Genomic DNA, 27,995 nt, shown 5'->3' with positions numbered 1-27,995 from the left:
ACACGGAGCGAAGAGGAGAAGGGGCTATGAAGACAGAGGCAGAGATTGGAATTGCGCAGCCATAAACCAAGGAAGCCTGGAGCCACCAGAAGCTGGAGAACACCAGAGGAATTCCTCCCCTAGAGACTGCGGAGGTCCCACAGTCCTGCTGACCTCGGAGATGGGACTTCCAGCTTCCAGAACTGTGAGGGAATAGGTTTCTGCTGTTTTAAGCCACCAGTTTTTTTGTTAATTTGTTACAGCAGCCCCAGGAACCAAGTACAATAGCTATACAAGTTCTGAGTTCTCAACACACCTAAGGCATGATTTAAAAAAAAAATGATTGATGAACAAAATAATACAAGTTAGCATAACATCTCACTCTGAGAGCACTCATTTCGATGTGAAAGAAAAAAATAAAACACCTCTTTGTAACCAGGACATTCAGCCCCCCAACGGCCAGATTAAAAATAGAAACGAAGCACAGGCACCTGACTGCTAGTTCGTCGATCTAATGCACGCAGTCATGCAGATGAAGAGGCCGGAACCCTGCCTGTCTGGCCCGCGCCCCTCTGCAGGTGTCTGTGGGTAGGGGGGCTGGCCTGGTGAGCACACACAGGAAGTGGGGAGAAGGTCCTTGTGAATGTACCTCTTTTTACATCACTGTGAGTGTCTCTGTGGTATCAGTCTGTGGTTTCCTGGCCGAACCCTTTCTTCTCAGGTTTTCAGGAACTGTTCTCACATATGGGGGTGCTGGCTTTGTCTGGCTTTGCTATTCTCCTTAGGGTAACCTTTCTTTTAGACATGCCAGCTTCCCAGGGCAAGGACTCAAGCCTTCCTCCCCTCTTCCCCTAGTGGTCTTGCCCCCTGAGGCATCTGGAGGGAAGCGGGGATTGTTCTGGAAAGAGAGAGCCTGAGGGGATGAGCTGTGGGCTGCAGGCTGCTCCTCTGGCCAGGCGCAGTGGCTGGCCCTGTGTCTGAGCTTGGGTGCTATGACAGAATGCCAGAGTCTGGGTGGCCTAAATGACCAACATTTATTTCTCATAGTGCTAGAAGCTGTGGAGTCCCAAAGCAAGGTGCTGGCTGATTTGGTTTTGGGCGAGGGCCCTCTTCCTCCTTTGCAGATGGCCGCCTTCTGGCCATGTCATCACTAATCCCGTCAGGGAGCCCTCAAGACCTCATCTAAACCCAGTCATCTCCCTAATACCATCACACTGGGGGCTAGGGCTTCAGCATCGGGATTTAGTGGGGGGAGACACCCTGGTTAATTGATAGGTTTAAGCAATAAGCTAACTGGGATGATTTTCTAATGAGTATAGGGGAGAATGGGCCACCATCTCTGAAATCTGCTTCTCTGAGAACTATCTGGAATGTGCTGTGTGAGCGCTGAATTTCCTGGGGAGGGCAGAGAGCACAGAGCAGGTTGCCCTTGGGGCTGGACTCTCACACCTCAGGCAAGTGGCACCCACCAGCCACGCCTGCAGGCCGGGAGCCTTGTTTTGAAGGGGAAGGGACACAACTGGACCTGGAGAGAAGGGCAAAGAATAGCTCAGTCTTTGGACCTCCTGAAGACATACATGTGGATTTTGAGTGGGGTGATGCGTCGAGAGAAAACACGGATGAATCTTGAACATGGTTTTCCAGCATAATAGAGGCCGGCTGAGGAAAAGGGTCTTGGACCCTCTTGGACCACCTGCACCCTGAGAACCACACCATCTCACAGACAAGGGCCTGCTTTTCTGCTTAAGATGCTCCTTGTGAGACACAGATGGTCCGATAACAGACAGAGATGGGCCCATGCAGAGAGTGGATCAGCTGAGTTTAGCCGGAGAGAGAAAACACCATGAGCCAGCAAGTCAGTGTGGGGCCGAGAGGAGCAAATATGGCACTGAGAGGTGGTGACCATATCATCTATCCCCAGGATCGTGACGCTCCTGAGATTGTCTGGGGGCACTGTTAGCAGTCATTCCTAGACACTGTGTGTAAACTAGGACTATCTGAGACAAAACAGGACACATGTTCAACCTGCCCAACATACCCTAGAAGAGAGGGAGTGAAGAAGAAAAAGAGAAAGGAGAAGTGTTGGGGGAGAGAGCAGGGGGGTGGGAAAAGAGAGCGAGAGAGAATAAGAAAGAGAGGCTGTAAGAGTCAGAGAGACGCCCTGTGTGGGCACGTCTGGGTGGCACTCTGTTGCCTGTTTACGAAGTGTTATCTTAACCTCTTTCCCAGACAAGCAAATTAGCATGTTAGAGAAATATATAATGATATAAGCCTCCACTTGCTACAGAGACTCAGGGCTCCCAAACAAACACAATTTCCAGCAAGTATCAAACAAAAGGGAAATGGAAAATCAAGAAGAGCAAAATTCGGCATGTTGCTCAATTCTCTTCAACACCTGCCTGTTTGTTGGGTCCTAAACACAAGGGCCAGGGCTTATTCACACAGCTTTTAACAGCACAGAGAAGCACCATGAGGCTATTATAGTTGCACAGAAACAAGTGGAGAGTGAAAAGGAACACATGAATTCAGCAAGTATGCGTGGAGGAACTGTGATTTGGAAATGTGCTGCCAATAGACTGTGCCAAGGTGATTCTGGGTGCTTCTATTTGATCAGACACACCTGGATGGGAGTGCTGGAACTTCGGGAGTGTTCTTATGGAGGGACAAGTGCTTGGCAAGCTTGAAAGGACTGGCAGCATTTTGAGCGTGGGGAGGATGGTAAAAGAAGATATGGAGCTGAAAGGAGAGAAATCCATCAAAGGACAACGCCCAGCTAGGAAAGGAAGGCGCGAGAAGGGGTCAGGAAGCAAAGGGTGGGAGGGGCCCCTCGAGGAGAGTCTCAGGCAGGGAAGCTGGGTCTGGACCTACATGACTGGGTGCAGAGCTCACAAATGCCCGGAATAACAAAGCTGTTCCTTGACGTTTGGGCCGAGCTCTTCTGTACACTTCTGTACTCCTACAGAACCTCTTTCTTCCTGTCAGAGTACTTGCCTCCACTTGTTGTAAAGGTTCATTCAGGAGTGTGAGTCAATGTCAGGCTCACCCTTGGCCTGGAAGCTCCGTGAAAGCAGCGAGTGCATCTGTGTTTGGGGTAGGACGATGCTCCCCAGGTCATAATAAGCCACGCATGGTGCAGGTCCACGGGGGCACTCAGCAAATATTTGTGGAATGAATGACAAAATTACTCAGGACTCTTTCATTAATGGTCTCCCCACAGCCATGGCTTCAACCACCACACAGAGGCTAACAACACTCAAATGTCTATCTCTAGCCCAGTTCTCTCCTCCGGAATCCTAAATCAAACAGTCTATTCAACATTTCCACAGGAGAACATTAGAGCATCTCAGTTGCACGAACAGGTCCAAAACTGAACTTAGGAACTCCCCACTCCCCAGTTAGTTTCTCCTCAAGTGTTCTTCATTTTAGGGACTGGGACTCTGTGCACCTGCACCGGGACTTCCAGTCTTGACACTGCCTTCTTCTTCGTTCCTGCATCTCCTGTCCACCAGCAAAACCTTTCATTTCCATCTCCTAAATTATCTCCATTACAACGACTTCTCTCCCTACACTACGGTGGCTAAGAGTGCAGGCTCTGCAGGTGTGCTGACTGGGTTTCAAAATAGGCTCTACCACTGAGTAGCAATTTGTTTAACTCCTCTGGACCTTATTTCCTTATGTACCAAGTGGAGACAATAATAGTATGTGCTGCATAGGATTCTTTCGAGAAGTCAGTTGGAGGATGCATGTGCTGTGCTTTCAAAAGTGTTAGCTGCCATCCCCACCACTATCACCTTGAAACTTGCGCAGCAGCATTACCATCATCAACACCATAATCAATCCTCATCACCACTATCACCATCATCATCATCACTACCCACCACCACCATCACATCAACATTTGCATAGAAATATCATTATCACCTCCACCATCATTACCACCAACATTATTTATTTATTTATTGATTGATTGATTGATTGATTGATTGATTTTAGAGAGAGAAGAAGGGAGAGGGGGAAAGAGATAGAAACATCGATGAGAGAGAACATTGATTGGCCACCTCTTGCATGGCCCCCACTGGGGATCAGGCCCACAACCTGGGCATGTGCCCTGACCAGGAATTGAACTGGCAACCTCTTAGTGCACGGGTCAATGCTCAATCACTAAGCCACACTAGCTGGGCATCATCAACATTATTATCACCATGGCTACAATGCTAATCAAGCCACAATCATCTGGATTACTGCAATAGCCACCTAACATCTCCCCACGTCCATTCTTGCCATCTTTCAATCTCTTTTCTACTATGTAATCCAAGTGATCTTTCATTTATTTACTTTTCTATTTTATTTATGTATGTATGTATGTATGTATTTATTTTTGTTAATCCTCACCCGAGTATATTCTTTCATTGACTTTTTAGATAGTGTGGAAGGGAAGGAGTTAGAGAGAGAGAGAGAGAGAGAGAGAGAAACATCAATATGAGAGAGACACACTGATTGGTTGCCTCCTGCACGACCCCGTCTGAGGATCAAATCTGCAACTAAGTACGTGATGTTGACCAGGAATTGAACCTGTAATACTTTGGTCCACAGGCCCATGCTCTAACCACTGAGCAAAACCAGCCAGGTGATCTTTTAAAAATGCAATCTCGTATCATTCATATACTTAAACTGTATCAATGACTTCCCCCGAGAGATGGGATAAAATTCAAAATCGCTTATGTGGTTTAAATAGTCAATCTTGGCCATTCTTTAGCCTCAAACCTGCCCTGTAGTTTTCCACTCCAGGACCTTCACATATACTTTTCCTTCTGCTGATAACACTCTGAGATATTGCTTATACTCATTGTCTCCACTCGCAAACTGGCTGCACAAGGCCTGGTGCCTCCATTTCTCCACTGCAACTGTCCAGCAAAAAGTCATTGTGGCACCTGTTACCAAAGCCAATAAACCTGTTTAGCCTTATCTGATTTGACCTTTTTGAGTGTCTGACACTGCTAACCACTCTCTCCTCAAAGTTTCTTCTGCCTATGTCTCCCCTGCCTGTTCTTTTGTTTCTTTTTATCTTTCTCTGGATGATTCATCTTTTTCCTTCACTTGTTCCTCTTTCTCTACTGGCTTCTAAGGAGTTGATTTCCCAAGGTTTCCTAATTGGAACTCTTCTTCTCTTGCTTTACTCATTCTCTGTGGGTGATTCTATCCGTTCACATGGTATCCATTGCATAACGACTCTTTAATCTTCAACTCTAGGTCCTTTCTCCCTCCTGAGCTTCGGGTCCACTTTCCTCCATGAGGGTGTTTCATAAATACAATACAGGTAAAGCTGAAATCTCAGAACGCCCTTCCTTCTCTGTTGTTAGCTAAATGAATGGTACCAACACCCATTCAGTTGCCCAAGCAAAAGCTTGAGTCATCCTGTCTCCTACCTTGCTCTCCTTCCCTACAGCTAGTTAATCATCCAATTCTGTTGATTCTGCCTCCTTAGATGAACTCAGATCTATTGACTTGTCTCTATTCCCAATGCCACTCCCTTTGTTCAGTCCCTAACCATTTCCCACCAGCAGTGTGGCCACAGCTTCCTAACCCATCTCTCGCTCCCCAGCCTTCCCTCTCTCCCGCCTTTTTTTGTATTGCTGTCAGAGTTTAGGAAAATGGGATCCCTAAATGATTATCTGAAGAACTAGGTCTAAGTTTTAAAAGAGGGTTCTCTTAGGCAATTAAGAAACAACTTACTAAAAGAAAACACCCCTTTTGCCCAGCCAGTGTGGCTCAGTGGTTGAGTGTTGACCTATGCACCAAGAGGTCACCAGTTTGATACCTGGTCAGGGCACCTGCCCAGGTTGTGGGCCAAATCCCTGGGGGTGGGGGGACATGTAGAAGGAAACCAATCGATGTTCTCTCTCATCGATGCTTCTATCTCTCTCACTTTCTGTTCCTCTCTCCCTAAAATCAGTAAAGAAAAAAAAATATTTTTAAAGAAAACACCCCTTTTGTGGCCCTTTCTTAGTGATCCACCATGCATATCAGCATATTGAATGTTCTAGTAAGTCTTGTTGCAAAGAAATCTATTCAGAATTGTTTAACCAAGCATTTCTCAAACTTCTTTGACCATAAAACCCCTTCTCCAGGACACACTTCTTAACATCTTGCAGGATACTATATACTGTTTCAAAACACAAGCCTGATCATCTTACTTCTCAGTTTGAAAATATGACAGAGAAGTAGATAAACAATAAAAGAAGACAATTTGAACTTCATTCTATGGGCAATTAGAAACCTTTGGAGATTCCTGAGCAGGGTAACAACCTAATAACCACACAATCCATAGCTTCCAATGATTGAGCTCCTACTATATGTAGGTGCTTCTCACCTATCATCTCTAATCCTTACAACAAGGCTGCACATGGGCAGGATCCCCAGTGAGGAGACTGAAGCCAGGTTGGTTAAGTGTTGGGTCTAAGGCCATACAACCAATATGTAAAAGGCAATACTTGGCTCAAGGTCTAGGTGGCTTGAAAGTCATGGCTATTTGCAATCAACAGGTGATATTTTGCCTGCAGAATTGGAAACAGGAAAAACCAGAAGGCTTGGACATAAATTCCTAGAAGGCCAGCACATCTTCCTTTGTTCTCCACCTTTGTTCTCACACCCCTCCAGATAATGCCTCGGGCGCTAGCCATTATCCTTAAACTTGGGTCTCATTGCCCTTTCTGTGGCCCGTTGTGGTTTTTTCTCCTTAAGCATCCAGCAAGACATCAGACAGGCCGGAAAAGCCTCTCCCCTGCTTGAAAACCGTGTTTCTCCCTACTGCCTGAACAAGTCCAAATTCCTCAGCCTAATAGTCTAGGCCCTCCCTTATCTGCCATCAACTTTTCCTTTCTGATCTTGACTTCAGACACTTCTCTAAATATAAGCCATGCCCCAGCCTAACGGAATGACTCACTGTTTGCAGCCTCCCTGCCTTTGCTCTTGCTGTTCCCTCCTCCCAGAAAGCCCTCTGCTCTCCCCAGAGGTGCCGCTTCAAATCTGCCTATCCTTCAGGTCCCTTTCCACTAACTCCACAGACCACATCCTGGTCTGGACCATCCAGATGCTCTCTGGGTTTCAGCAGAAAGGCAGGGATGTGCCCTCCAAACTTGGAAGTCAGGTTAACTTACGAAAGTTACACCAACAAAACCCACAGTGGATGGCATCAGTTATCTGTAAAGACGATGCACCCAAAGGACGACTCAAGAAGTAGAGAATTAAGAAGATATGAAAACAGCCTCCTAGAAGAAGGTGCCCAGGGCTTACTCTAAGGACACAGTTGTACCTACATATCTGGAACCCTGAGATGAGCAAATAAGGCCCTAATCAAATCAGTTACAGGAAACAGAGGGAGTAACCAAACCATAATCGATGGTGATAACTGGCCAAGGCAGTGACCTAATCAATTACGTTCTACTCTGGTGTGTAGAAGCACAGGGTGTGCTGTAATAGATGGAAGGCAGCCAAGCAGACAGACGTGCAGAGGCTCTGTGCTGCCAGCACTGACCAGAAGAGACACCCACTGAGTTTGGGGGATACTGACTTTTAGGAGAGGGGATGATTGGTAATGAGACGATTGGGGATCATTCATCCAGCTTTCTCAGACCTGGTTAGTTTTCTCAAAAGTCCACTGCTTCCTTTGTTCGAATTACCATCCCACCAAGCAATCAATTTGGCTTTTTGAGAATCAATTTGGCTTTCTTCTGCATTATCAGAAAGGAGTATTCTGGGCAGTAAAAGGGGATGTCGTTATTTTATCTACCTCATGGAGTCATTGGGAAGATTCAGTGAGATAATATATGTAGAGGAATTGATCCAGGCTGTACACAGTAACTGTCTAATAAATGTAGGCATTTAAATCATTCATTGTTGTAACTGTTTCTGATGACAAGTTCTTATATGTTTGGTTCAGTGGAACTGGCTTCCTGGTGTCTAGGTGTTCTGATCTTGCGAAACAGATTCCGAGGCCTAGATGAGAATAAGCCAATTGAAGTATTGCCTCAGAAAGGGCCTGCCAGCCACTCACGTGTTCTAGGGCATCTCTAGTTCATTATCATCCTCTGAATGTTCCCACCAGCTCCTGTGTCTAAGCACCCAGCATGTCTTATCCCACTTTCGTTCTATTTTCAATTCTATCACTAGTGTATCTGATTCCAATTCAATCAGAGTGTAAACTCTTTGAGGGTGGAGGCTCTTACATCTCTTGCAGAAACTCAAATGTCATATATATTTAATGAGTTGAAATGAGTTGAATCAAAGACCAAGCAAACGATCTGGGGTTCTAACTAAAGCTATAAGATCTGTCCCCCACCTACTAGAGAGGTGGGTTGCGGACCCCTTGAGAGGAGGCCTGGCTCTGTAGGCTGAGAACTTCCCCCTTTGGTGCCCCCAGCCCAGGGGAGGCTACAGGGGAGCCTGCTGTGCTGAAGGAGGGCCACCCAGCAGCCCCGGAGGAGAGGGAGAGACAGACAAACGAAGCAGGCACCGCCCGCCACACTCACCCGGATCTCAGTCTGCACAGTGCATTTAACCAGTTTGAAGTTCTTCCCAGGGTTGAAGCTGTTGCTATAGAAGCAGACCTTGAGGATCCGCACATCTTCCTTTTCCACGTCTGCTGGCACCACCATGGGCTCTGGGGGACCTTCCGGCCGACATAACGTGCCCACCTTCACTCGGCTCAGGGGCTCGGACACCCCAGACATCCTCTCAGACAGCAGCTAGGACCAGCACATCGCAGTTCTGCGGAGACAGCAGAGGGACAGGCCTGAAGCAAGTCCGCGTAGGCCCACATGCCTCCCCCGCAGGAACAGCACCCACCAGGCCGAGACCCCTGCAGACAACACTCTCCCTTTCCTAGAAAAGCTCCTTTAAAGGCACCAGGATGTATTGCCTGGGGGAAGCTGAAACACAAAGGATTCCTTTGCATCAACATCCGGGTCTGAAACCCAGACCTCAAACTCCCAGGCTGTGAGCACTGGCTTCTGGAAGCCCCGTCTCTCCATTCCTTTTCTCTTCCCACACTGGCTCCCAGGCAGGGGCCCACACTGTGCAAAGGAAGCTGTGGGAGGAGGCGGCCACCGCATGCTTCCGAGGCACAGCTGAGCAGGGAAAGCAAAGAGGGCCGTGGAAAATAGCGGGAGAGAAGCAGGGACAAGGGGGAAAAGAACAAGAACAGAGCTGGAGAATAGGTGGCCTGGAGGGCACTGGAACTGAGAAGGCAGAAGGGGACCCAGGTAGGGGGGACAAGCCATCAGCTGATGGCTTTGTCTGCCTCCATCCACTGGAGGCCGCCAGCCTGAACATTCTGGGCAGGAGGCCTTCGTCCCACAGAAGCTCACCAAACATCCCATCATTCACTGCATGCAGGAGAATTTGAGAGGAACAGCACTCCAGGTGCCCGATTTGGAAGGTCTTTCTGGCGGGTGGGCTGGGGCTGGGCTGGGCCCCTAGAGTCCCGCCCAGTTCTGATAACAACTTGGTTGACACTTATATGGACTATAAGAATTCTAGGGATCTTTAGTTCACCCTGAAACTCAGCATAATTGGTCCTTTTGATCCAAGGCAACACTGTTGGGCTCACCCCCTCGCCGAGCTAACGCAGCAACGCCCAAAGAAGCAGTCGAAGTTCCCCCTCCAGACCTCCAGACTGGTGGTGTCAACCATCAACTTAGCTCCACATTAAGACCCCCTGGAAAGGCTTTTTTGTTTGTTTTTATTAATCATCACCAGAGGGTATTTTTCCACTGATTTTTAGAGAGAGTGGAAGGGAGGGAGAGAGAGAGAAAGAAACATCCATGTGAGAGAGACTTGCAGTTTGGTTGCCTCCCACAAGACGCTGACCAGGGCCAGGGATCAAACTTGCAGCCCAAGTACAGGAACGTACCCTTGACCAGGCATCGAACCCAAGACCCTTCGGTCCGAGGGCCAACGCTCTGACCACTGAGCCAAACTAGCCAGGGCGCCCCTGAGAAGGTTTTAAGAAAACCTACATCCAGGCCCTATGATCAGAGACTACCACTAAGCTGGTCTGTGGAGAGACCCGGAATTGTTTGTTTTTTTTTATCCTCACCCGAGGACATTTTTCCATTTTTTGTACAGATAGAGTGGGAGGGAGAGAGAGGAAGGGAGAGAGAGAGAGAAACATCGACGTGAAGGGACACATTGAGTGGCTGTCACCCGCACGACCAACCAGGGCCGGGGACAAACTGCAACCGAGGTACGTGCCCTTAGCGGGAACCGAACCCGGGTCTCTCCGGACCGCAGGCCGACGCTCTAACCGCTGAGCCAAACTGGCCAGGGCAGGAATTGGTATTTTTAAGTTTCCAAGGATTTTTCTAACTTTCAGGCTCGGTTGGGAACCACTGTTCTAGACTAATCTTTGGTCTCAGTCTGAACCTATACTTACAGAAAGATACCTTCCTTCTAACAAAAGACTGGGGGGACATTTCGGGGGACATTCCTAGTACAGAAGTCGGGGACAAAAAGATGGAGTTGGCAATGTTAAAATACAGATGCGGAGTCTAATATTTTGGAAGTGGAAGCAGAGTCTGTGTTCTTCCATTCACACTGCGCCGGGCACTGGAAAGGGAGACGCCACACACACAGTCATCCTCTGAAACCCCTGCGTCCGAGGAGACAGAGCTGCCGTGGACACGAGGGCGGAGCGGGGCGCCCCTCCACTGGGCGGAACGCCAGCCTGAGTCCACAGGGCAGCCGGAATTTGCGACAAGACAGATGGAGAAAAGGATCTTCAGCCTGTTTTATTTTAGAGACTACTATGAATATTCTAGAAGTAGCCATGCAGTTTTCAACAAATATCTTCGCAGCATGTCCTGTGAGCCAGTACTCGGCTATGGCAGTGGCATGTACCTAAGCTTCCCCAGCTCCTCAGTAAGGACTCCAGGGGAGGCGGCTTGAGAGGAAACCCGCTAGAGAAGTGGGGAGTGTGTGACGGGAGGGGAAGGCAGCCAAAGGAGGGTGATCGGTGCAGGGATCAGCACTTGGGCAAATGCAGAGTAATTCCGTGGAGCTGGCTACTCCTCCCAGGGAGGGAGGGATCTGCACACCATCTCTCTTTTCTTTTTTCTTGAAATTATTGGGGGTGACATTGGTTAATAAAATTATAGAGGTTTCAGGTGTACAATTCTATAATACATCATCTGTATACTGTATTGTGCATTCACCACCCCAAGTCAAGTCTCCTACCATCACTATTTATCTCCCCTTTACCCTTCTTTACCTCCCATGCCCCCCTTCTTTCTTGTAACCACCATACTGTTGTCTGTGTCTATGAATTGTTGGATTGGGGGGGGGGGGTCTGCTTAATCTCATCACCTTTTTCACCCAGCCCCTCAACCCCCTTCCCTCTGACAGCTGTCAGTCTGTTCTCTGTCTATGAGTCTGTGTCTGTTTTGCTTGTTAGTTTATTTTGTTTATTAGATACCACATATGAGTGAAATCATATGGTACTTGTCTTTCTCTGACTGGCTTATTTCACTTAGCATAATGCTCTCCAGGTCCATCCATGCTGCTGCAAAGGGCAAGATTCCTTCCTTCCTTCCTTCCTTCCTTCCTTCCTTCCTTCCTTCCTTCCTTCTTTTCTTTCTTTCTTTCTTTCTTTCTTTCTTTCTTTCTTTCTTTCTTTCTTTCTTTCTTTCTTTCTTTCTTTTTTACAGCGGAGTAGTATTCCATTGTGTAAATTTACCACAGCTTTTTTCTCCACTCATCTACTGATGGACACTCGGGCTGTTTCCAGATCTTAGCTATTATAAATAACGCTGCAATGAGCATAGGGGTGTCAGAATGGCTACTGTCTGTAAATGAACAAACAGCAAGTGTTGGCGAGGATGTGGAGAAAAGGGGATCCCCGTGCACTCTTTGTGGGGATGCAGACTGGTACAGCCAATGTGGAAGGCAGTATGGAGTTACCTCAGAAAATTAAAAATGGAACTGCCTTATGACCCAGCGATTCCACTTCTGGGAATTTATCCAAAGAAACCCGAAACACGAATGCAAACGAACACACACACCACTTCTTACAGGCACGGCCCCCAGCGTTCCGGCCCGCTCTGCACAAGGGCAGAGTGGACTGGGGAGCCAGAGAAAGTCTCAGGGCGCAGGTGCAGATGCTGGCAGGCAGATGTGAGTGGGAGAATACAGAAATGACAAGGCCCAATTGGCTGTCAGAGGGAACAGTGACAGATCTGCCACAGGACGTGAAAATGAGCCAGGGTGTCTTGTCCCTAAAGAGCATTCACTCTAGGCATAGAGATAAACAGGCACAATATATGCACAGGTTAGTCAATAACACACACGACCCTCGGCTGCTGTTGCATAAGCTACTTCTCAGGCAGAGGCTCACGAGGCAGTTCTGTGAAACAGGTGTCTGGGGTAGGAAGAAAACAGAGTGGCCTATGGTGCCTGTCGCCAGGGACTAGCGCCTACTGATGGAAGCCAGAGGGCCTGCCTTCCAAGGTCACTTGGAAACCAGGGGCATCATCGGTGCTGTCACATTGGCTGGTGGGGACGTGGGCTGAGGACTGGAAAGAAGAACAATTATATCCACATCTGCAGGTGACACCACGCGGCTCCGGAGCCTCCACAGTGGGTGGAGGGGGTGCCATTCAGGACACGTCTCCCTGGCCCAGGCAGCATTTTCACCAAACAACACTAGCGCCAGTGAGCCGATGGGAGACCTTCCAGGGACCTCCTGACACACCAGGGAAGAGTGAGAGGGAACAACTGAGTAGAAAGAAGATGTCAGTAAAGTTCACAAGATCTGACTGGTGCGATCTAAGGAATTCCATTTGCACACATCGTGTACATCATCTTCTGAAGAGAACAGTGGAGGAGACGAGCCCTCTCGCAAAGCAGCCCACAGGAGCAGAGGCGGACGCAGGGGTTAGAAACCTTGGCCTGGGACAGAGCCAGGGCAAAGTCTTGGGGGGGCAGGCGAAGAAAGGGATTTCTTATTTTTTCTTTACTGATTTTAGAGAAAGGAAAGGAGAGGGAGGAAGAGAGAGAAACATCCTTTGGCCACCTCCTGCACGCCCCACACTGGGGATCGGGCCCACAACATGGGCATGTGCCCTGACCGGGAATCGAACCGGCAACCTCTCGGTGCGTGGGTCGACGCTCAACCACTGAGCCACACCAGCTGGGCCTCCACGGCACTTTTTTTCTTTTTTTCCTCACCCGAGGACATTTTTCCATTTTTTTGTTCAGGTAGAGTGGGAGGGAGAGAGAGGAACAGAGAGAGAGAGAAACATCGATGTGAAAGGGACACATCGAGTGGCTGCCACCCACACGACCATCCAGGGCCAGGGACAAACTGCAACCAAGGCACGTGCCCTTAGCGGGAACCGAACCCGGGTCTCTCTGGACCGCAGGCTGACGCTCTAACCGCTGAGCCAAACCGGCCAGGGCGCCCACGACACTTTTAAACCTGTGCGGCTACAGCCCACAGTACAATGAAATGTGGTTCTTTTAAACCTGAGGATGTAAACAGGTAACAGGGATGTGGAGCAACAGGAAATCTCATTCATTGCCGGAGCAAACTCTGGAAGACAGTTGTGCGGTTCCTTACAAAATTACATACTCTTACCATACAATCCAGCAACCTTGCGTCTTGGCATTTACCTAAGGGAGCTGAAATTTTATGTCCACACAAAAATCTGCATATAGATGTTCCCAGTAGCTTTATTCATAATAATTGCCAAAACTTAGAAGCAACCAAGATGTCCGTCAGTTGGTGAATGGATAAATAAACTGGCACATCTAGACAATGGAATATTATTCAGTGCTAAAAAAAAAAATATGCTCAATTAAGCCATAAAAAGACATGGAAAAACCTTAAATGTATATTGCTAAGTAAAAGAAGCCAATCTGAAAAGGCTAGATACTCTATGATTCTAACTATATGACATTCTAGAAAAGGCAAAACTACAGAGACAATAAAAAGATCAGTGGTTGCCAGGGTTTGGGGGATATGTAGGAGAAGCACAGAATTTTTAGGGTGATGAAAATACTCTGTATGATAATCCACTATAATGGTGGATCTCTGTCATTACACATTTGTCCATATCACAGAATGTTCAGCACCAAGACTGACCCTAATGTAAACTGTGGACTCTGGGCAATTATGATGTGTCCATGTAGGTAGGTTCATATTGTAACAAATGCACCACTCAGGGGGGGGATGTCAATAATGGGGGAGGCTGTGTGGGTGTGGGGGTAAGGGGTATGTAGGAAATCTCTGTACCTTTCTTTCAATTTTGCTGTGACCCTAAAACTATTATTTTTTTTAATGTGTTTTTATTAATTTTTTTTATCCTCACCTGAGGAAATTTTTCCTTTTTATTTTTTTTGCTCAAATAGAGTTGGAGGAAGAGATAGAGAGAGAGAAACATCAATGTGAAAGGGACACATTGAGTGGTTGCCACCTGCATGACCCAACCAGGGCCGGGGACAAACTGCAACTGAGGTACATGCCCTTAGCGGGAACCGAACCCGCGTCTCTCTGGACCGCAGGCCAACTCTCTAATCGTTAAGCTAAACTGGCCAGGGCTTATTAATTTTTAGAGAGAGAGAAAGGAAGAAGGAGAGAGAGATAGAAACATTGATGAGAAAGAAATATCATTTGATTGCCTCCTGCACACCCCCTACATAGGATCGAGCCCAAAACTAGGGCACGTGCCCTGATCGGGAATCAAACCAGTGACCTCTTGGTGCATGGGTTGACGCTCAACCACTGAGCCACACCAGCTGGGAAAAAAAAAAAGTTTATTAAGAAAAAATATAAAACTGAGAAACCACAGCCTGATAGTTGACCCCTGGCCCAGCCTGATTGGGAGTGTCTAGCCCACTCAGGAGTCAGCCCCTACGCCAGCTCTAACCAAAGAGAAATGCTCACATTGCATATCTGTCCAAGCACAGCCCACCCAGACTGATGTGTTGGCCATCACCTGCTTGCCTGAAGGACACTGGTTTCTCATCCTCATCAGTTTTCCCTGACCCTTGGTTCAAAAGCCATCATTCACAGTGGCTCCCATTGAAATATGTTCACCAAGTCCTTCCATTTACCCAGGATCTACCTTTACCTTCAGCCTCATGCAAGTTCCTCAGGTCTGCCTTTAGTCCAGGGCAGCAGTAACTTCAGGCTATTGACTTCCAAAATAATTACAGTTTCAAAATTTTAAGACACATAAGTGCTTTGCACAACAATACTGGGAGATCGGCAGGGAGGACTATGCCCATGCACAGAGGAGACATGCCTAAGAAAGTTTAAGCCATCTGGTCCAGGAGTCACACTTCCTGAATGGCAAACCTAGATGCCAGAGCAGATTAGAATTCAAGTTCAAAGTTTTTTCCACTTTCCTATCTGTCTTTGAAGAAAATAGTATCTCTTGATACTACTGAGGTTGGCACAAACTTTATGCAAGAAGAAAGTGATCATCCTAGCACTAAATATCCTCAGTCCATGAACTTTGATTTAGTCATGTGATCACAAAATCCTCTGACTCTCAACTTGTGAGCCAAAAGCCCTGCCCCTTTCTCCAGTACGGACTGGACCCCCAGCCTGAATCCCTGCTCCCTGCATCGTGGCCTGCCCCAGACCCTGTGAGCAGTGTCCGAGGGAATGAATGTCCCACCACACTAGCAAAAACCCTGGCTCTAAGCCATTGTGGGCTCCAGCTTGCCTCCCAACCCCCAGATCTGCCTAAGCCAAAATCAAAGAATAACAAACACAAGGAAATGGGCTCAAATTAAAACAGGAAAAGTTTTGATTGGCTATAAGAACGCCTTGGCCCAAACCAGCAAAGGGTACTAAGAAAGGCTGCACAATCTCTGGAGTCTCCAGGAAGAAAATAAATGACACTCTTCCTGAACGGTAAGACATTCACCTACCTGAATGAGGGGACACTAAAGCAGAGTTTAAGTCTCTCCAGACACTCTGGTTTGGTGCCGTACCCAGGGCTGTGTTCCCTGCATGAGAGATGTCAGGGTTACAGGGGTCAATACCCCAGAAAAGCACAATCTTGCACTTCACAATATTTTAGGGTCATGTTACGTCTTACTGGACACATTCTGTTTGCCTAGGAGTGTACGGAAGCAATCTCCAAATCTCTAGAAAAGTTCTGTAGGATTGGTAATGACAGTCTCAGACCTTAAGAGAGAAAACTGAGGCTTAGCAAGGTGACTATCCAGATCACACTACTAGCAAGTGGCAGAGACTTAAGGCCACTAAGTTGCCTAACTCCGAAAGTCCTTCGTGAGTAATGTTCCAGACTGGTGTGTCATTGCCGCCCTGAGGACACCAGTTTTAAACCCAGATTTGATGAGTCAGATGACATCATGTCACCCATGACATCATGCCACCTTTCTGACTAATTGTCCCTTTTTCATGCTCCCTTAAATCTTAGGCCTAGCTTTCAACCCTCAGGACAATGCATTTTACCCTAAGGACTGAGCATTTGCTCTTGCACCTGGTTTCCCAAGAGGCCAAGCTTCAACGTCAGTCGCCAAAGATCAGAGGGCTGGTTTCATGGCTGTCCTGCCACCAAGCTTTGGAGTCAGAGCCCAGCTCTGCCACTGATTGGCTCTGACATCTTGAGACATCAGGCCAGATGAGTCAGAGTTCTCAAACAGCAGTAGGTAGGTGGATGATGGCCTTTGATGATATTTTCCATGTCCAAGGAAAAATAAGGACACTATAGAAAATTCATCATAAAGCTCAATGTATTCCATTTGAAGGGCATATTCTAACATGTCTTTCCACCTTTGGGGGGGTTTCCTCTGTTCATTAGCTTATGAAATGACGATAGTCTTTGGAAATTGACAGCAAAGCTTGGCCTCTCAGAGAACCAGACTTGAGAGCAGACAACAGGAGCCTGAGGCTGAAATTCTTTGTCTCCAGGATTGAAAGTTCTGTCACTTACCAGTGATGTGATCTGGACAAGGTCACCTTACAGGGTCTTGGTTTCCTCTCTTGAGCTATCAGGCTAACATTACCCATCCTACAGAATTTTCTAGAGATTCAGAGATTACTGATGCCAACTCCCTGGTACATGTATTTTTTTAATGCCTGTGAATTGGCAGAAGAAAGAATCAGAAACCCAATACTAGTCCCCACTTGTGAAAAATTAAGGTGGCCTGGTAAGTCCAGGGTCAGGTGGCTATGGCAGCCCCTCTGTCTCCAGTGCTCTGAGCAACCTTTCCATCAACACCCACCTTCCTCCATCCACCTGCCCACCTGAAAAGCTCACCCCTTCCTCCTACTCTTTGCCCGCACACAGGGCCGTCACCTGCCCCGAGAACACCGCAGCAGTGTGGAAGGAAGCCTCACAGCAACTTCAAAACACCAGCCCTTTGGGTCTCGCAGGAGCCTGAATGTCACAAGATACACTTTATTTCCACTCCGTCTCTGAGTCACTTCCTCTTGCCATTTCCACATCAACAAAATGGGGAACACAGGCCTTTCCTCTGCAAAGGCCTGCTGAGAGCAGCCACTTAAATATTGGCAGTGGCCTTGCATTTCTGGGCAAGCTGGGCCCTACCGGTTCTCCGCAGCGCCCCCTCCCTAGCTCAAGCCTTGTCAGCCCCCAGTTCCCAGGGGCCAGCATCCGGCCTATTCCAGGGTCGCCCAATCCATCTTTTGGCTAATCCCTTCCCCTCCTCTCCAAGCATCCCTCCCCATTACCTTGCAAAAAAGGGAGCCAGAAAGGTTGTGATTATCACTAGCTATAATTCAACGTCATTCAGAAACATGTATTGAAACTCTAAAACACTTTCAGCCCACCACCCCCGCACACATTACCACTCAGGATCATTCTCTCGCCAGTACCTGTCAACCCAGAGGTCAGCTGACTTGGGGCCAGCTTTCAGTGGGCAGGAGGGGAGAAACAGGGATGAATTATTCCTCTGTTAATAGAACCTCTGTTCTCCTCGCTAGCTCAAGGACTGTGATCCCTGTAGCTGGGCAGAGTTTTCTTACTTCCTGTGACCTCTGGCCTCTACTTCTTCTCCAGTCCTTCAGAAGCCACTCACCTTCCTCCTTATTTGCCTATTCATGAATAACTTTGGCTGGCTTGTCTTTCTCGCTCTTTCTTCTTTTTCCCTCCCTCAGTCACTTCCCCTCCTTTCCCTCCCCCTCCTTCTTACCTCCTTCCTTCTCTTCTTCCTTCCTTCTTTACTTCTTCTCTCCTTCCCCTCTTTCTACCTTCCTCCTTTCCTCCACACCACCCCAGCCTCTGCCTTCTATGTCCGGGGCTGGGGGGGGGGGGGGCATGCCAGAACATACAAAGATAAACAGAAGAGGGAGAGGTTCCTGTCCACCAGAAACTCATAATTCAGTGAAGAGGAAAAAGATGAAAACAAGACAGCCAGAGCATGATATGGGCTGATAGGGGACTAAGCTTGGTGCCAGAGGCCCCAGGAAAAGGTGACCCAGCAAGATGGGAAAACCAAATGGCTGCTGAGGAGCGTGGCCAGGGGTTGCTGGGAAATGAGACAAGAGGGGGGCAACATGCTAAAAATTTAAACTTTACCTGTGGAGAAGCAGATTTTCATTTAGAAAATATAACTCTGGCCTGGCCGGTGTGGCTCAGTGGTTGAGCATCGACCCATGCACCAAGACGTCACCAGTTCGATTCCTGGTCAGGGCACATGCCCAGGTTGTGGGTCTAATCCCCATTGTGGGGCGGCCAATCAGTGTTCTCTCTCATCGATGTTTCTATCTCTCTCTCCCTCTCCCTTTCTCTCTCTGTAATATCAATGAAGAAAAAAAATATATTTTTAAATATATAATTCTGCCCTGGCCAGCGTGGCTAAGTGGTTAGAGCATCAGCCCGAGAACCAAAGGGTGGTGGGTTTAATTCCCTATCAAGGGCATGTACCTAGGTTGCAGGTTTGATCCCTGGTCCTGGTTGGGGCACATGTGGGAAGCAACCAATTGATGTATTTCTCTCACATGGATGTCTCTCCCTTCCTTCTGCTCTATGTAAAAAAAAAAAAATCAATGGAGAAAATATTCTCAGGTAAGGATTAACAACAATTATATATTTTATACACACTATATATATATACACACTATATATATACAAACACATATATTTCTTTATATATATTTCTTTATATATGTCTTTATATATATTTCTTTTATATATTTCTTTATATGTTTCTTTATATCTATATTTCTTTATATATTTCTTTATATATCTTTCTTTATATATTTCCTTATATTTTTATATATCTTTATATATTTGTTTATATACATTTCTTTATATATTTCTTTATATACATTTCTGTATATACTTATTTCTTTATATATATATTTCTTTATAAAAATATATGTCTTTATGTATATATTTCTGACCATAGGCAGAAGTACAAGCATGAACTAGGAGGTAACAGGAACAATCCAAGTGAGGTCATGGTATGTTTTACAACTGACAATCCAGGGGAATTGTGACTTGATCTGTAGCATTTGCCAATCTCTCTGGTGGAAATGCTTCCATTATCGCTCATTTTGAGTTGGCCTCACTGAAAGAGACTTGGGGAGAAATGGGTGCTGCCGGTATGTCAGAGCTGGTACCAGTACGCACCACTGCCTGAACAGTGAGAGACCCGGGGAGAGGGGCAGATTTCAGCCACTCGCCTCAAGCTTGCCTCTGACCCTGATGTCTCCTGGTCCCTGCAGTAGTATCGCCACCCAGCCCTTCAAGACAGCAAAATACAAGATGCATGGAAGCACGGAATTTAAGATGTAGTCCTCCCTCCAAGAATCTTGTTATTCTCCAATCTCCTAAAAGTTGTAATTGTTAAAACCACACCCTTTGTCTTCTTTAACCCTAAACTAAATTCTTCTCCAGCCTTCCACTTCAAGTCATGATCTCAAACTTTTCCTTCTCTCCCAGCCTTCAACTCCAGAGACTCTCATGTCCCTCTGTGTGTGTTACAGTGTTGGCTGTGGAGCAGGGAAACTTGATATTTTGATGAGTCAAAACTTCAGTTGGGTATTTGACTGAGTTCTTCCCCATTTTCCTAAAAGGTTAATGAGGAGGCCAGAAGATACTGAGGTATATTCGTAACCGGTCGAATGATTTCTCTCCACAGCTGCTGATCGAGTGTCCACAGTAAGCTGAGGACTGAGTGCTGTTACAATTGGCACCTTTGAATTTGGCATGCAGGAGTTTGTGGTTATCAGACTTGAAGCCAAGCTGAGCACAGGATTAGGAGAGATTGTGCCTCCTTTCACTGCAGACCACAAAGAGTTCCCTGAATCTACACAGGCCGGCAAGACAAGTGTTACAAAATGCAACTAGCAAAATGGGATAAATGTGAAGTTCTTCATGTCGATTTTAAAAAAAATCTTCCCCAGTCTGGGATGAGGAAGATGTGGTTTAGCAACAAAATGGATTTTTAAAATGGGGCTTAAGCTAACTGTAAGCTCATGGTTAGTCACTCTGATGTGGCTGCCAAAGAAGCCCATGCCGTGTTCAGGTCACCAGCACGTCTTTAAGACAAGGATGGTGACTTCTCCCAGGGCTATGTGTGGACATGACCACATCCATGCACTGCCAGTCCAGGGCCCCACGGTTGGAGCACTGTGTCGTAGGGTGAGGACATTCAGAGCCCTTGGTGACTGGGGACTTAGTCATATGGGGCAGATCCTGAAAACTAAAGGGAGAGGGAAGTCCTGGGACATGGTGATGGGATTGCTGGTTTTAAATGGTTGTAGGGTTGCCATGTAAAAGACAGAGCCAACTTCTTTATCCACGTCAGAGTTTAAAAAAACATGTGACAGACGGGAGGGAAGAGGGTCTCTCGGTTTGCAGACCACATACTGTGCATCACTTTTTAGAGTCTTGGCTGATGAGTCTTTTGCTGTCTTGCTGATGTCTTCCAAGGCAGGTGTCACTCCCATTTGGAAGATGAGGAAAAGTGACTGAGCAGCTTGCCTAGAGTCACATTTTTTAAGTGATGGAGGCAGGACCAGAACTCACATTTCCCATGTGAGCCCAAGAGACAGACTACAGCCAGGTTCCACCAGTGAGCTCACCACTCTGGGCTTTGTGTCTACACATCAAGGTTATTCCTGTGCCAAACAGGAGAGCTCAGAACACTGCTTTCCTGATGTGGCCCCAGACTTCCACCCCAACAGAAATCTACATATAAGCTAGCTCATCAGTTTCTAGCCATGCAGCACTAAAAGGTATACTGTTTTTTGATATATGAATATGTATAATAATGATAGCAACATAGAATTTTTTGTTATCTTTTATGATACATTTAATAAACAGAAAAAAAATGACAATAAAAAATAAGCTCAATGCCCTGGCCGGTTTGGCTCAGCGGTTAGAGCGTCGGCCTGTGGTCCAGAGAGACCCGGGTTCGGTTTCCGCTAAGGGCACGTACTTCCGTTGCAGTTTGTCCCTGGCCCTGGTTGGTCGTGCAGGTGGCAGCCACTCGATGTGTCCCTTTCACGTCGATGTTTCTCTCTCTCTCTCTCACTCTATCTGTACAAAAAATGGAAAAATGTCCTCGGGTGAGGATAAAAAATAAATAAATAAATAAATAAGCTCAAGTAGTTGGGTATTTTTTTCAACCAGAAAGTACAAAGCCACATCTAACAGTACAGGTATTGTCCCCTCATCTATTACCACCCTTAAAACAACAAAACCATTCTCTGAATAGGCTTCTCCACCTGCCAAGCCCCAATATGCTACTCTTTGCAAATCCAGTACACACTACAAATTTGCTTTATGTAAACAGATATCAAAACCAATAAACATGACGATGCCCCATCTGTACACGGCAGCAACCAGCTTCCATTTCAGTGTGAACTGGATGAAACAGCAATTTGGATGCCCCGGCAAACAAACAGGATGCCACCTGTGTGTGGAAAGGCTTGGAAGAATTTAAAATAGACCCAAAAAATCCTCAGCAGTTAAAAATGCTCAGGAAAACAACTTTGAGGTACCAGCACAACCCTATTAAACACGCCAAGCTACCGAGAGAAAACAGTAAAATCATATGTTTATGGGTTTGAAATAGTACAACGGCCAGTTGATTCAGAACTGGCTTTCTAAAAAGCAAGCTAGTTAAATACATGACAACTCACACAGGTAGACCTGGTCCCCCAACTTTGGGAAATGCCCCCCACATACCTCAAGGGGTAGGCATGGATCATTTGCACAGAGATGATCACAGCTGTACTACTTATCATAAGTAATGAGATAGTGAACTTAGAACAGAATGCTCAGGAAGCATTCCGGCAACATCAGCAATGATAAACTCTATGACAGCAATATGAGAATATTTATATAAAAATGTTCAATGACCGGGAATGGAGTTAACATGCTGATTATAACTATAGGTATGTAAAAATGCATCTATATTTAGAATTACATACAGTTCAAAGATCTTAAGTTCTTTTACTGTTATATTGGTTATATATATATATATATATATATTTTTTTTTTTTTTTTTTTAAATAAGTGGCTTCCACAATGATAGGAGCCAGCCCCCTCTCTGTCATCTATTGCCAGCTCCTCAGAGAGTCTTACTTTCTAGATTCTCCACATAGCCAGAGAGTGGCCAGTCCTCTTACTCCAGAGCTAGACTAGAGAGCAAATATTCTGAAATTTAGATTTCTGAATTCTATCCAAAATCAGGATTAGGGTGAATAGGATAAAAAGACATTGCAATAAAATCCGCCAAGAGAACCGTGGGACTACAGAAAGTTATCCTCAACTGGAAGCCATCTTCCAAGAGAACAGAGAGACTGGCAATGCCCCTGGGGGGGTCTTTGCCCCACTGTGACTTGATTCCCTCCCCATCTCTGAGCACGTGTCCTCCTCTTCATGCCCCCCTGCATGCCTGCCAAGGGCTCACTTCTGAGAGCTAGCAGCAGTTAACACAGAACACTTCCCTAGACCAACCCTGAGCCAGCAATTCACATGCACCATGAGTCCATTCCTTCCCAATAACACTCCTACAGGGTAGGCACTGTTATCAACCCATCTCACAGATGAGGCAACTGAGGCTCAGCAAAGAGACTTCCCGTAGGTCACACAGCAATCAGAGAGCATACTTTGTCTGAGGGACTCCAGGTGTGGCCTTGACTGCTACCCCCTGCAATTATCTAGAGTCCGGGACTGCCCAGGAAAGGAGGCTTTGGCCCACAGACATCCCAGGGTAATGTCCCCTGGGCTCTAGAGTCTCGTGGAGAGAAGAGTGGACTGCTGGACCTGAAACATCACCTCAAACAGCACTTGGTCCCATGGCTTCTTCACTGTGGCTGCAAGTACATGTCCATATAGATATTGACAAAGATTCTCTCCTCCACCAAATTCCAATCAGACTTCTCTGAACCCTCTGCTCAACTAAACCCAAACCTCAGCTTCTGTCTCTGTCCTTGCAGAGTCCAGACTTAGCAAGAATCCTGCTTGGTGGGTTCAGCCAGAATTCCCCACTTTCTCTATCTAGCTAAGTACACTTGCTATCTGATCAAATTGCTCACCCACACACGTACCAGCCCCAGCCCCTAGGGAATATTTGATCACCGTGGCCTGCCTTCAGCAAGAATCTGGTTAGGTCCATTTAGAAAAGAATTACCCTATGGTTTTAGTAATTCTTCATCCCTCACCCCACCCTGCTCCTTGGCTATAATCCCCACTTTCCCTTGTTTTACTTCAATTTCTTTCCCCGACTGCAAAACCCCATTGTAATAGTCCACAAATAAAGTCGGCTTTACTGGTTTTTTTTCACGAGTGTCTGAATACTTTTTCTTTAACAATATATACATATATATATACGGACATGGCTCAAGCTTTAGTCCCACTCTAATGAACGAAGACATCTGGAGCTGGGGCCCAGCCCTCTGTGTTTTTACATAACATCCCAGGTGACTCTGGTACACACCTCTGGAGGGTGGGGAACAGCTGGGTTAGCCCTTGTCTCACTGGGGAGCACTGGGTTTCAGAGAGACTGAAACGTGAGGTCATCGGGCTGGCACCCAGGCCTCCTGCCCCCCGGTGGTGAAACCAGGCCTCCCTGTCCCCGGGGAGTGATTGATCTACAAATACTGGTGTAGTGACCCCTCTCAGTGAGTTTCAATTTTTTTAATTAATTAATTATTTTTATTACAGATGTCCCCCTTTTTTCCCCCTTGACTCCCTCCTCCCCACTCCCGCCCCCCTCCTGCCTTCCCCACACTATTGTCTGTGTCCACTGGTTATACATGTATGCATATAATTTCTTTGGTTTATCTCTCCACCCCCCCACCCCCACCCTACTTTTCTCTGAGGAATTTCGATTTTTAAATACAGGACCTTCCTGGGTATTTCCAAGTCTCTGATTTCAGAGCACAGTAGTGGTTTCTGTTTTAATTTTTTGTTGTTACCTAGGCCCATTATGGGGAAATAGAAAGAGCAGAAAGAGATGGTTTCAGTGATTCAGAGCTCAGAAAATTTGGGAGAACTCTGCCTGTTTACAACCTCAGCCACGGGAGCTCCATGGTAGGGTAACCCCGAATGTGGTGGCAAGAAACCCCCCGGCTCACAAGCTCTGCCCTCACAGCCTTCCCAACCACCGTTCAAGCTGCAGTAGGATTTTTTTTTTTCTTCCCTGGTTAGAAAAACAAAATAAAATACAAAGGGAAAACCCAACCCAGAATTTTCTGAGCCTGAAAGGTAGCAATATCAGTTATTCTTTGAAAAGAGCTATGGAGGAGCAAGGTCTCATGGACACAAAGTCAGGCATACAAACTCACATCCAGGTGGCGACCCCAGCCCAGGAAAGAACTGACCCTTCGGGCCCCCATGAGTCACAGTTTGAGTAGGAGGCCCTGAGAATAGGAGTTTATGGGCAGCTAGCAGCAATGTGCCATGAAAAGAAAGAAAGAAAACAGAAGGAAGGAAAAGAGGGAGGGAGGGAGGGAGGGAGGGAGGGAGGGAGGGAGGGAGGAAGGAAGGAAGGAAGGAAGGAAGGAAGGAAGGAAGGGAGGGAGGGAGGGAGGGAGGGAGGGAGGGAAGAGAAAAAGAATGGAGTAAGGAAGGAAAGAAAAGGAGGGAGGGAGGAAGGAGGAGGAGAAAGAGAAAGAAACAAAGAAAGAAAGGTAGTGTTTCTGCATAATTCTGTCCTTCTCACCCAAGCACAGAATTTCCCTCATGAGTTCATTCCTGTTGGTCCTAAAGGTAATTGATAAGGAGACCACTTAGGCATATGCAATGGGAGTATTATAAAAACTCCAAAGAGTATGTGTATATTTGCTACATAGATATGCTCCCATGGTTACCACCGGTTTGTATGCAGAAAAGGAGACACCAAAAATGTCAACCAGTTGTAGGAGAGAGGTAATTAAGTTTTCCTTTTGATGGTTTTGCTTTCAATGATAAATATTTCTCAAGAATCACTTTGGCCACCGCTATAGATCCACTAGACCCAGGCCTGAGCATGGCCAGGACCCCACTACCTATTTACAGCCCCAGGCACTTCTATTCCCAGCAGCCAAGTAGGGAAGGGGGGGTCCTGGGCTTTAGTTCTAGAAAAATCATGCATTCACCACCCCCACGTCAGATAGAAGTCTATGTTCAGCATAACGGTCCTTGGCTTTTTTTTCCTGTAGCTCTTCTTCATTGAGGTTTCCGAAGCACACAGGAAGTCAGAGAAAGCAGCAACCCACTTCTCCACAGCTCCACCGCAGGCTGCAGGGAGGGCCCAGCAGCGCCCAGCAAGTGCCCTCCACCGTGGAGGCTGAGGGCCCTGGGTGCCGCCGGGCCCTCCCTGCACAGTGGGCTTGGCAAGGAGGGCCCAGCAGAAGTGGGTGAGAGGACAGTGTGGGAGTTATGTCCACGCCCCAGTCTTCAACAGCACCCAGAGAAACCAGTTCTATCTACGAACCCTCTCCTCCTGGGGACTGAGGACTTTCTGGTTACCTCATGTACACAAACAAGGCCATAGCATTTAAATTCTTCTGTATCACATCCGACTTCAATGCCAGAAAGACACTTAGATAACGTGGCCAAGTCACCTCACTTGTCCAGACCTCAGTTTTCTTACCTAAAAAGTGAGGGGATTGAGTGAGAGGAATGTGTTTCCAACAAAGTCTTGAGCATGAGTATTTTAAACTTAAAAGGGACAGCCTGTTTCCGGGGGTGGTTTAATTCTTCACTGTTTGGCTGACAATGCTCCAAGATTCGCAGAACCCACCCCCACACCCCGGCCCCGGACAAACACCTTTCAGGGGCCCTGAATTTCAGGTTAAAGCCACTGGACCAGATTAGATTCTTCCCCAAAATGCCCTCTTGGATACAAAATTCTGGGAGTTAAAATCAGTAGCCACAGGAGAGAAGCTGGGTGATGAGGGAGAGATGAGTGTTCTGAGAAAAATAAAATAAGAGGGACGAGGAAGTAGCTAGGAAGGAAAGAAAAAGTATGTAAGGCACTGACAAGGGAGACAATGTAACAACTAAGATTATAAACTTGCAGGTGGCGAGAACCGGAGCTGAAGGGACTGAGAAATGATGTTTTTACCTCCTTTGTTTTATAGATCAGAAAACTGAGGCCAGAGACGTCAAAGCAGAAACGTTCGTTGTGGGGAGCAGAGCACTGTGACCTGAGTCCTTGTCAGGAGGCCCGTCTCACCCAAAGTAAACCCCCTGTACGTGCTGGAGTCCAGGTGATCCCTATGGACTAAGTATGATACCAGCTACAGAGTCAAACAGAGGAGTCCTCTGTCTTCTAGAACCTTCTGCACCTGCATCCAGCACCTCCCTGGTCTTTACCTCCCCCAGCCCACTGAGGACTGGCTATTGGAAAAGGCTTCTTCCAGCCCGAGCCAATGTGCTCGCCTTCCCAGAGAGGAAGTCTAGAGTCTAACGGTCGTCTAGAGTAGAACGGTCTCCCCTACACACGCAGTAACAAGCGACAAGTTCACAAAGCACTTGCCCTTTCTCCTTCCTCCTCTCTCTGGAGGTGGTGCTGGACCCTTTACAGGGGAGAGGACACTGGCTCAGAAAGACACAGATCATTCCACACCGGGACCACCAGCTGCTCATACACATTTTAATGTCAGTTTCAAGAAGCCTGTAGAAATCGTTTCAGACGAGCTATGCCGACACCAGTGAGGGCAGACACCGCCAGAGGCCGCTCGGGAGCACTGGGAGGGCGCTCAAGCCTCCAGGGCCTTCCCAGGCTGCCCTGCAGCCCCCAGCTCTCTGGGTCTAGACCTAGGTCTTAGGGTTTGAGAGCTGCATGTGGGCGTTGAAGGTCACCCACCCCTGGACCTTCTCCCACAGCCTTGTGGTCATGGCTGTGTCTCCTGTTCGATGCTCAGTTTGAACTCTGGTCCCTGCTTGAGCTGAGGTGGTAACCACACCCCCTTGGTCCCCACAGCACTGGCTGAGCAGATTAACCTCCCACTCTTGGGTTCTATTCTGGGTTGTCAACATCATCACATCGCCATCATCTGTCAAGTGCCTAATGGAACGTGGCCGTGCGCCAGCTGAGGGGAATGAGTCCAGAACATGGGCTCCCTGCTTTCTGCTGCGGCCCACGGCCCTTCCGGGAACAAACAGGTCATATGAACAGAGTACTGAACCAGACGAGAATGGGCACGGTACACTGACTGTACCCACAGCTGGGCTCACAAAGGTGGGGAGCAGGAGAGGCCACCAGGGGAGAGGCACACAGAGCAGAGGGCAGAACACAGCCCAGGAGGCAGGGTTATGGACTTTCTATGTTGAAGGTCTAACCCCCGGGACCTCGGAATGTGACTGCATTTGGAGATGGCGCCTTTGAAGAGGTGATTAAGGTAAAATGAAGCCATTAGGGGGGTCCCTCATCCAATCTGCCTGGGGTCCTTGTAAGAGGACAAATGTGGACACACAGAGGCGCCAATGGCATGCAGAGAAGAGATCGTGTGAGGACAGCACGAGGGCCGCCATCTGTAAGCAAAGAGGCCTCAGAAGAAACCAACTCTGCTGACA

At 47.3% G+C, this 27,995-nt stretch overlaps 1 protein-coding gene across 3 annotated transcripts in view; it reads right to left on the bottom strand.

Moving 5' to 3' along the window:
• Positions 1-27,995, bottom strand: part of PTK2B (protein tyrosine kinase 2 beta) — a 119,284-nt gene that overhangs the window by 46,285 nt on the left and 45,004 nt on the right. For all 3 annotated transcript variants that reach the window (XM_036240257.1, XM_036240256.1, XM_036240255.1), the window contains exon 2: positions 8,508-8,745. In XM_036240257.1, coding sequence (XP_036096150.1) covers positions 8,508-8,708 — 201 coding nt within the window. In that variant the 5' untranslated portion in view covers positions 8,709-8,745. The remainder of the gene's footprint in view (positions 1-8,507; positions 8,746-27,995) is intronic.

Source organism: Molossus molossus, unplaced genomic scaffold (assembly GCF_014108415.1).
Source record: "Molossus molossus isolate mMolMol1 unplaced genomic scaffold, mMolMol1.p scaffold_m16_p_4, whole genome shotgun sequence".
Classification (NCBI taxonomy): Eukaryota; Metazoa; Chordata; class Mammalia; order Chiroptera; family Molossidae; genus Molossus; species Molossus molossus.
The sequence above is the reverse complement of the archived record's forward strand: the minus strand, read 5'-3'. Positions and strand labels throughout refer to the sequence as shown.